Source organism: Laccaria bicolor, genomic scaffold (assembly GCF_000143565.1).
Source record: "Laccaria bicolor S238N-H82 LACBIscaffold_79 genomic scaffold, whole genome shotgun sequence".
Classification (NCBI taxonomy): Eukaryota; Fungi; Basidiomycota; class Agaricomycetes; order Agaricales; family Hydnangiaceae; genus Laccaria; species Laccaria bicolor.
The window spans coordinates 48,528-58,178 of NW_001889950.1; the positions used below are offsets into that span (position 1 = coordinate 48,528).

The 9,651-nt window shown below is 46.7% G+C and overlaps 3 protein-coding genes across 3 annotated transcripts; 2 read left to right on the forward strand and 1 right to left on the reverse strand.

Annotated features, from left to right (window-relative positions):
• Positions 1-140: 140 nt before the first annotated feature.
• On the reverse strand, positions 141-3,960 carry LACBIDRAFT_316826 (uncharacterized protein; the record flags this gene model as incomplete). The annotated part of the gene is made up of 12 exons (XM_001890094.1): positions 141-638; positions 693-869; positions 933-1,129; positions 1,189-1,585; positions 1,648-2,006; positions 2,075-2,137; positions 2,190-2,538; positions 2,596-2,803; positions 2,872-3,124; positions 3,215-3,371; positions 3,442-3,717; positions 3,784-3,960. 12 exons carry the CDS (start codon positions 3,958-3,960, stop codon positions 141-143), a joined length of 3,111 nt encoding a protein of 1,036 aa, XP_001890129.1.
• A 313-nt stretch (positions 3,961-4,273) lies between these two features.
• On the forward strand, positions 4,274-4,820 carry LACBIDRAFT_316828 (uncharacterized protein). Its single transcript, XM_001890072.1, has 2 exons — positions 4,274-4,566; positions 4,622-4,820. The coding sequence occupies exons 1-2, from the start codon at positions 4,473-4,475 to the stop codon at positions 4,705-4,707; spliced, it is 180 nt and encodes a 59-aa protein (XP_001890107.1). The 5' UTR covers positions 4,274-4,472; the 3' UTR covers positions 4,708-4,820.
• A 285-nt stretch (positions 4,821-5,105) lies between these two features.
• Positions 5,106-7,500, forward strand: LACBIDRAFT_335211 (uncharacterized protein; the record flags this gene model as incomplete). The annotated part of the gene is made up of 12 exons (XM_001890073.1): positions 5,106-5,198; positions 5,263-5,400; positions 5,452-5,506; positions 5,546-5,617; positions 5,737-5,836; positions 5,889-6,039; positions 6,363-6,482; positions 6,534-6,593; positions 6,704-6,787; positions 7,028-7,219; positions 7,305-7,384; positions 7,437-7,500. The coding sequence occupies 12 exons, from the start codon at positions 5,106-5,108 to the stop codon at positions 7,498-7,500; spliced, it is 1,209 nt and encodes a 402-aa protein (XP_001890108.1).
• Positions 7,501-9,651: the final 2,151 nt, after the last annotated feature.

A 9,651-nucleotide genomic window follows, 5' to 3' on the forward strand; every position in this document is an offset into this window, starting at 1 on the left:
GCAATTCCCGGCTTCTGACGTCGTTATTTCTCTTCGCGAATGTCTTTTCTTTCGAAATAAACATACTTCTATGATTCACTATGGTCACACCCTTTCCCTGGACCTCTCTGAATGTTGTGTGATTGATACAAAGTAAGTCGTTACGCATCCATTCCCTCCATTGATGTATCTTCATCGTCTTCACGTCCACCAGATAGACCATCATCCTGCACGCCTGTCAACATTGATTCTTCATTCAGCTCCTCAGGATCTTCCTCCGTGATAACTGCGAGTCCCGCGCGGGCTTGTGCTTGTAAGTTCTTTTGCTTGTTTCGATTTCGTGTTCGTGTTGATTGCTCCGCCGCAGCTTTTCGAGCGGCCGGTCCTGTGACCCGAAGGCCTGCAGCCAACTCGTCGTGCTTGGCGCGCCGATTAGGGAACCGCAGTTGGTGTTTTGTGAGATCACGAGGAAGTACTTCGCGAATAAGGTGAGCGTTGTGAAGAGCATGCATATTGATAAAATAACGGGTGTTATCCAGGTGCTCGATAGTTCCTTGCATGCGGGTCGTGGTTTCCCGCTCCTGAAGTGCAGGCTTTTCAACAATCCTGCACTTTCCATGTTTACAGTCGTGCTGCGCATTGAAGAGAAATAATATATCCTGTCCCCAGAACGGTGTAAGAGGCATTTACATACGATAGTATCGATTACTCACTTTCGCTGCAACAAGCAGTGTTTCTCCGCTAGCTGATAGAATAGGCATATTCAACCTCTCGTTCTTTCGTCCTTCAACATTGAAGATCTCGAGTAGGATCGTTGCAGCCGTACTTAGCGAGATGATGGTTGTTGTATTCGGCAGCAATATCAGCAAGATGCGACCAGCCGCGACATCCTGGTACAATGAAATTTAAAGTCAGTGGGTCAATACAATACTCGAGCTCAAAGTTAACGTTACCGTTCCATTTTCACGCTTTGAAAAGACCCAAGACCCAACCTTGCAAACGTCCTGAGACATTGACACAAGGTATCGGCACCGCGCCCATGTCTGGGACTGATCCCCGCATCCATCGCGCTCGGCAGTCCAATGCTGTCCGAGTGATTCCTTCCATGACCCAGGTCGTCGTTTCTTCGATGACTCCAGCTTTACGGTTCCTTTGAATAATTATCCGTCAGGTTTCTACCTACAGTCTGAGACACATGTAATATCTCACCTGGAACCATTGTTGATATGTCCGTCCAACCCAGGCGGCGTTGTAACTGTACCTCTTCTTTTAAATAATTTCGAACGTGTTTGCCTGCCTGAGTCCAGTCATTGTCCTCTGTCTTCCACCACCCTCCGCTAACAATATGCTTGAACCTTTCCATATCAAGAAGTGTATCTGCGATGTCGTGCGAGGGCGAGAGGTGGTTTGAAAGTACGCTGCATAACCGAAAAATGGCGTTCCAACACTCGAATACCTCAGTTGAAAATAATACTGCCGGCCCAAATCGTCGAATGTCGTCAATAATATGCGGGAGAACATGCAATTTGAACTTGACAATGATCCGGTTAGGATCATAGACTGCCCATAAATCGAGAAGGTTTGCGATGCATATTTCAAGATCGGCCTTCATATTAGAAGTCAATGTACAAGTTGAAAAGCGAACACATCCGAGTCACTAAAACTCACCAGGTATTGATCCATGTTCTTTATCTCAGGAAACCATAATAAAGCCCCAAGCTCGCCCGATGCTTTCCATATCTCAAACAAATGGGGTGGACAAAGAGAATCATTCAAATGAAAGACAGCCAGTTGTTGAAGAGATTTGAAATGTTTTCCGATGAGAGAATTCTTGTACTGAACACAATATCTTGCTCGCAGCGAGTCAATTGTGAGTCCCTCTAGTGAAGAGCCTTGAAGACAGACAGCAAAGAGCTCTTCTTTCTTCTTGTCCCATTTCTTGGACGTGTCGTGCCAGACATATTTATCTTCGCCAAGGAGATACGTATGGAGAAGCTCACATGGACTGTCTTTATGTGGGTCAAGCCCTAAAATAAGTACTTCAGTCAGAAAACTTTATCGCTAAAAGAGAGGTTGTGATTAATTAACCACCGACCACGAACGCGTAACAACACGTTGAAGTGGTCTCCTGGGCGCAGGCTGGGGTTCCTTTTCTCATCTGTAAATCCACAGTCATAAACAAGATTGGAGGAAATACAGGAAAATCTCACCAGAGTTTTCTGGGTACTGTTCATATCGGTCAGGAGGCTGCATAATGACCCACTTGAGCAGCTCTTCTTGAATTTCTTCTTTGATTTTTTTCTTCATGGCCTCCCGTGCAGGTCCCTTCAAATTCTTGTTGTTCAAAGTGGCGTCTCGCGTTGCTACATTACTTATCCGTGTATTCTGGCGCTCACGCGCCATCTCAATCAGTTTATCAATCCAGTGGCATGCGATCTTGTCCTTCACTCCTGTGGCCGTTTGCAGGGCATCGACATGATCCTTGACACCAAGGCACGCTGTGTGAATCTGCTCTTTTATTCGGGCTATGGTTTTCTCTGGAGTTCGCGGGACGCCCGGCTAAAAACCCCACAGTCCTTAATACTTTCAGTGACTCCAGGAAGGTGACATACTCACTGAAAACATCGCATGATACCCTTCATTTGTCTCTTTAAATGCTTTCGTACCTCCGTTCTCGTCATAACGACAATTATGACTTGATCCCAGGCCTCCGCAGGAACAGGATTCTGCCTGCTGAGGGTTATCGGCTGGTCCTGCATGGGGATATATTTGGAAAAGGATATCTTGCTCCAATTTGCAATCATATGCCTCCTTCCACTTTCCGCTACATGGGTATATTACCCAAATGTTAATTCGGGAAGGTCCATAATATTTAGGAAAGGGAGAACACACAAATCTTTTGATAGCGCCTCAAACTGTTCGAGAGCTGATGCATGAGGCGATGTTGAACAGAATCGCACAAAATACTCCTGCGAGAGTTTTCGGTGAGGTAAACTTGCATTTGTCGTGTACATGTTCACATGTGCATTGTATTGCTTTGAACGATTTCCGGAAACATCGTCACACCATGGCATAATGCGCAACACGAATAAGGGGCGGCCTTTTGCGATTTGGCGTGATGGATTCGCACTTGTACCAAGGCATTCTGATTCGGCGCATTTCAGGTCTGACTCTGCCAGTTTCAAGAAATATCAAAGACCGAAAAACACTCTGAAATATTTATTTGAACTCTCACCTGAGAATTCAAATTTATAACCACCCTTTTCAAGCTCCAGGAAGTTGTATTTTAATTCACTTGCAGGCAAGCGGTAAAGCAAATCTCGTGAGGACTTTGTTGACGTTGAACCCTCGAGGTGCGTGGAATCCGACCCAAAAAGGGAATATTTCCCAGTCTGAACACATTGTTGATCGTTCACAATCAGTTTCTTTCGCAACCATCACAATGTCCTGTCCAGATCTCACCTCCTCATTCCATTTTACACGATAGAACTCGACGTGTTCGACTTTCTTGACCATGACCCACCGCATTGGGATGACAAACTCATTGTTTGCCAGCTGGGCAACTTCTTTGATGTAAAAATGTCGGTGAGGAGTGACCTTCCAATCTGCCCACATCGGGGACAGCTCATCGAATGGGATTTCCTTCAGCCATTTATCTGCCTGCCATGGCTCAGAAATGGTATCACAGATCTCAGGATAGACCTGAATGTGATCGCGCACAAGGGGATTGGCCCAGTCCTGAGAATGACAACAAGGTGAACTTTGACTACTATTTCAACAAGGTAAAGCTCAACCACAACTTACAAGTGCCAACAGATCGATAGGATGATTCATGTAGAAGTGGTTTCCTAAGCTCGAGGTATGATGCTCTGGCTCCACATTTATTTCCTTGGTTAATCTAGCTTGCAGTCTGCGCAATGCGGAGAATGAGGATATACAAGAGGAGACACACACACACAGATGAGGAGTAGGACACATCATGTGAGAAGCGACACACCTGGTAACAATGTGTCGTTCTTCGCGATTTCGCATTTTCGAGTGTGCCGTGCATAAATTCGAAACTCCGTTACGAGCGTGATGAACGCTGTCACGACTTGGTCACGACCGCTTTCTCATCACCACCACGACCACCATTTGCTTGCCTGTGCCCCACCACCCCCTGCGCTCTCTTCCTCCTCACCTCGCACCCTTGCTATGGCCGACAAGGACCGAGAGAACGGTTACGGGCCCCTTCAGGTGAGTTCCGACTCTGTTCAGCCCCGTATTTGCTAACAACCCACCTCCCATTACCTAGCGAATGCCCAGCAGGGCAAAGCCGGGGCGCTCCTCCCACCTCACGCCACGTCCGCCCCCAAATCAACTCCCGTCGCAAACGCAACCTGTGGACTACGACTAACCGCCTGTGAAAACGCACACAAAACCACCCAACTACCCACGGCAACAACTCAGCGCCCAGGATAAACCACCCACGCTGACGGAATCAGCTCACGAAAATGCCCCAACAGACGGAATCCAGCGCTGAGGCCCATCGACGAGGACCCAGCGCCACTTGGCGAACCAACAGGCAATACAGCACCGTGCAGCCAGGTGCGTACCATGCGCCTCCCCACTAAACAGCCCCGAATGACAGCGAAAACGCCAGCGCCCTCTCCGACGAGGCCACCACTGCGTCTCACTCGACCACGGCCGCGGAGACCACATGTTGACACCCAAGGCTGTCGACGGTGAGAATTCTTGGTAGGTACATTCCGGGGTCGCGATGTTGCTCCCTCTCTTAGAATCTACGTATAACTTAATGTATAGTAAGTAGTGTAAGGAATAAAACTTATAATGTCAAATTTTACGTGAGCATGGAGAGGCTGATTTCGACTTAACCACAGAATTTTTGGTGTATATGTACTCAATATCTAATTTGGCCGTCACACATCAGATTTTCAATCCAAAAAGGGAACATTGTGGCGGAATTTATCGAAATAGTATGGATAAGATTCGACACACATTCCTGAATAAGTGACCGACATTTGCCATCAATGTGTTGAACATTGGACAGGTGTGTCGTTCTTCATCACGTGTGTCGTATTTCATTTCTGTGTGTGTGTGTCGACTCTTGTCCGTCCTGGCGGAGAATGAGGGAACATTGGGAGTTCCACATTCGCGCATCACCCAAATTATTGTTTTTAGGTGGTCGTCAGACAGGCGCAGGCGCGGGAGGTTATCCAGTAAGTCAAGCATAAACATCTATGCCTCGTTTAGTGATTTAGACTAACCCAAAAGAAAAAATAGCATCGGTACCGTTTTCGATCCATGCGGCGCCCAACCCGCATCATCGCCAAGTCCCGCGTTTCTTCCTTGTGCGACGACATCCTCTTCAGCATCAGATTCGTCATCACTGTCAATACCTGCATCCGATTTAATATCAAGGTATCTTTCTTTCAATGCAAGATGTGTGCGCCTACCTAAACTTCTCATTAGTCTTTCAAGATCTGTGACCGTATTTCCGTCCTCTTCCTCATCTTGAAGATCTGCCGTGAGTCTCATTCCACCAAACTTGCTGGTTGCTTTGAAGTACTCGAGATTTTCCAGATCTCTCAGAAAGCGAATATCGCTCGGATCCTCGGGAATATTCCCAGCACCGAAGGTATATTCTTCTCCGTCACCATTAACGTAGATCCCGTCATGCATTGTTACATCCTGAAATGGGCTACCTTCGCCTTCTTCAGTTCTGATCGCTTGACCGCGAAATCTTTCGTTCAATAGCAAGGTGCTTGCTGGGACTGCCTCTTCGTCTACGCGCGTGGATGCAGTTCCAGCTTCCTCAAGCTGTGTCTGGGCAGCTTTTTTATGTTTGCCAGTTTGTGTATGTCCCACCATCCCTTTTTTCAAAACAGTTGTTCTTTTGCCGTGAAAAGTTGTACAGGACTCGCAAATCACACTGGCCGGATCTTCGGGAGACTGGGAAAAGATTTCTGGGACAATGAATCACTCGAAAAAGAAGGATTTGCTCCGATAAAACTACACACTGCTGGTTGGATCATTGGTGCGTACTGCGGGCATAATTTTGTAAGTTGCTGAGCTGTTCTCAGTGTCTGTTATTGTTCGGAGGCAGAGCTGAATAACTGTTGGGCACGTGTCTTTTTGCAATATGGTTCGTTTTTCTTGTTTCGTCTCTTTCCAACTTCAACCGCTTTCATTTCAGCTCAGCTCTCCTTTTCTCTTATATTCTCATCATGCGCAATTTGGCTGAAATTCATGCCCAGCCTCCTCGGGCCCGGTCGAGCCCACCAGGTTCCCCTACTTCGGGTTTTCATTCTCCACACCCGAGTCGCTCATCATCCCCAGACCCAGGGATGACGCCACAGTCATCTGAATTCTCTACCCCACAGCTTGCAATGGCAGCCCGAAGAAAGCGTCCTGCTGAAGACCTGGGTCAGCTCGCGGAAACAATTTCTCGAGAGAAGAAGTTCAAGGTGAACGAAAAGAAGGAACTCTTGCAATTTGCTACGGTAAGTAAACCAGTGTCATTCATTAATGCGTCTGACATGTTGTCGCCCAAGAAAACCGATGCTGAGCAAACACTCGTCTTGTACGCAGGATTTATTGAGTTGAAAAACGTTGTCAGCCGGCTTGCACCCAGACATTGTTTTCCACATTCCAAAGTCAATTAAGGCATGTCGCTAGATTCTTTTAACTTTCTTTACCATTCATTTGACTTATTTATTTGTAGACCATTATCGATTCTTCAGCCGTCGAGAACATGTTGGATCCAACAGTCGGAGGATATTGTAAAATTTTGTTTGCTCTGATCGAGGTAATTATGATTCCTGACCCTCTTCTTATGTCTCACCTTTCTACGTCAACTTCAGTCTTCTTTAGGTGCAAATCCTTCAGTTCCCCAGGAGATTAAAGATAGCCGGTCCAATTGGGAGGCCATGCAAAAGCGTTGCCGTGACCGCCTTGCGGACTTCCGCTGCGACCTTAAGGGAGAAGTTGGTTGCACCATTGTTCGATTTTTTTGGCATCTGAAAATTATTAACGGTTTGCTTTCCAGCTCCTCGATTCCATTTACGAACCTGCGAAGAAGAAGAAAGACTCTTCGGAATCTTTTGATGGGGCAAACCGCGAACGGAAAAGACTTCAAACCCCCAAGAACATCTTCGAGACTGCAAAGGCCGTCGTTACGTTACATGCATCCACCAAAATTTCTGTCACATTGGAGCTCTGTGTTCGTCTCGCGTTCTTGGTGAGGAAGCTATTCATTTTGTTTCCGAATATTTAGCTTCCCTCTCACATAAATCTGTCAGCGCAACATTCTTTTTACTTACAAGGGGCCGGATTATTGGGGACGAGTTGATAAGGAGTTGGAGATCGCGAGGACAGCGCACGCGACTCGCAGCGAACTATCGGGGTGCGTGCTTGACTATGTCGACAGCTTGTGAGGCTAATTTTTTGTCTTCAAGATTCTTTGCAGCAGTCCTGGAGGATGACATGGAGGAATTTGGTCAGGTCGAAATTCCCGAGTAATGCCCCCGATTCAAACAGACCGCTGCTAGCGCACCCATAACACACACCGGAAATACAGCTCCCCGTATGTTTCCGTCAAAAGTAAAGTATCGTTATGCTAATTCAACCCCTTCTCCGCAGATTATTCGAGCTTTCAAGTTGTTATTTCTCAAATACATACAAGACCATCAATCATTTTAATCCCACTCCTTCGATGTCGATAAATCATTTGTCTTCCATTGCATACATGTTTTCATCCCCCTGCTATTGATATTCCCTTTATACGCGTACCGTCATCTGTCCATAATACATATTGTACATAGCCCCCGTGAATCAGACCATTATTTGCTTTGGAACGGTGTGGATGGATGAGCTGCAAGCAATGAAATTGGCCAGAAATTACATGATATATAGAGCTACAGTTTGCCTAACGGGATACCAGAAAAAGAGGACAGCGGGAGGTTATTCTCCCCAAGGTCAATCTCACCTTTCGATGAAAAGGTCCAATCACCTGTCAATTTTCTGATAATTTGATCATGGCCGTTTTGTGCATCTCTCCGACCTTAGCGCGGAGATCACACGCTATAGGGTCTAAGGTCCCGGCTCAGACCTTATTTTGGGATCCGAACAAAATGGCGGTGTAGTCGACCGGTTCTCTGTCCCCCGTACTGAACTCTTGTTCTTCCTCACCGGAGGGGTGGTCCGAAGCACTGGTGAAGGCAAAGCCTCAGAAATAATATATAAACGATGGAAACGGGGTGTATAAGGGTGTATACATTCGTTGACAGGCACTTCCAACTCTCCTCGAGTAAGTTATACTAGACCTTACTTGTCCAAAAGATAATTTCTCTCATCCATTCTTTCAGCACTCACCAATCTTCCGATTCACTCCATCAAGTCACTGTTCACTTACATCACATTCACAACCACAAAGTCTTCTCAATAATGGCACCAGAGTCATGTACCGTAGCTGTTGAGATGGAGGACCACCACATCACGATCCAGTTCAAGTCCGACGACCAAGTGCGCAATATCTACGTGCATCCAGATAACGTCGTATTGACCTGCAACACGCGGAGCTGGGCCAAGAGGCGTGGTGAAGAGTATAAATTTCACCAGAACAAATACGAGGCTCGTGTGTCGATCGAGTTGTTGTGCAAAGCGCTCAAGGAAGACCGAGCCGCTTGGAAAAAATCCTGACCAAGATGTTTAGCGCATAGATGACTGTTGCAAAAGCTGCAAGAGCCCTGTCTTCGGACGCCAGGCCGCAAGCATCCTGGAAAAGTGCACTTGAATAATGGCATGGTTGCTGGAGCAAGTGTTGCAGAGGAAAAGGGGTCGGGTTACAACATGTAACACGTGATCATAATCTATTTTTGACTTCAAGTATGGATGATGATCACGTGTTATATCGGGTATATAAGTATCCTCGATTTTTCATTCGCTCCATTCATTCCTTCCCTTCGCACCCCATGGCACGTATTCAAAATCTCCTTACCTATCGCTGCTCATTGAAACTCAGAACGTGCAGCCTCAATTAACACTCAGTCGTTGTGCTTGTTGAGCCGTTGACCAGTCGACGCTCTGTATGGGCTGTCCCGACGTCCGATAGGACTTTCAAGTTACAGGCCACATTCAAATCCTAGGAGTTTTTTCTGCGGCGACTCATCTTTGTGTTGGTGAGGACATTTTTTTTTTTCCTTGACGCAATCTCCGCGCATACATCTATGCGGGCGCCGCCAGTGCAGAGGACATGCCACGCATATACTCGCAGGTCGACAGTTCGTATCTCTTTGACTTTATTTGTTCGTTATGTGATAATAACCCAGGTTCTTACTCTCTAGGGCTCTTGACTGCGTACGAATCACTGGTTCTTCCGTGGACGCAACGTCCATTTTCGCGCATAATACATATATACACATAACATCCGCCGCTCGAAGTTAATCCCGACAAGCTTCATACAAAATTATGGACCCACTGCGTCGTATGGCCCCGGCGTCGATATATCCACATCCATGACCAACCCGCTCGCGTTGCACAACTTGCACTCGCGCATATAGGGTCTTTTAATCCGTATTATCTTTTGCCTCGAAACGATCCTCAAAATTTTCAATAAACCTCAGCTCTGCACCACAGCCTGTCTTTAGCTTACTCTCTTCTCCCCCGCGAACA

Bases quoted from the DNA above. Each gene is read 5' to 3' on its own strand.
- LACBIDRAFT_316828 (XM_001890072.1), top strand. From the start codon at position 4,473: ATGCCCCAACAGACGGAATCCAGCGCTGAGGCCCATCGACGAGGACCC. The intron at 4,567-4,621 runs GTGCGTACCATG...CGAAAACGCCAG, and splicing joins ATACAGCACCGTGCAGCCAG to CGCCCTCTCCGACGAGGCCA.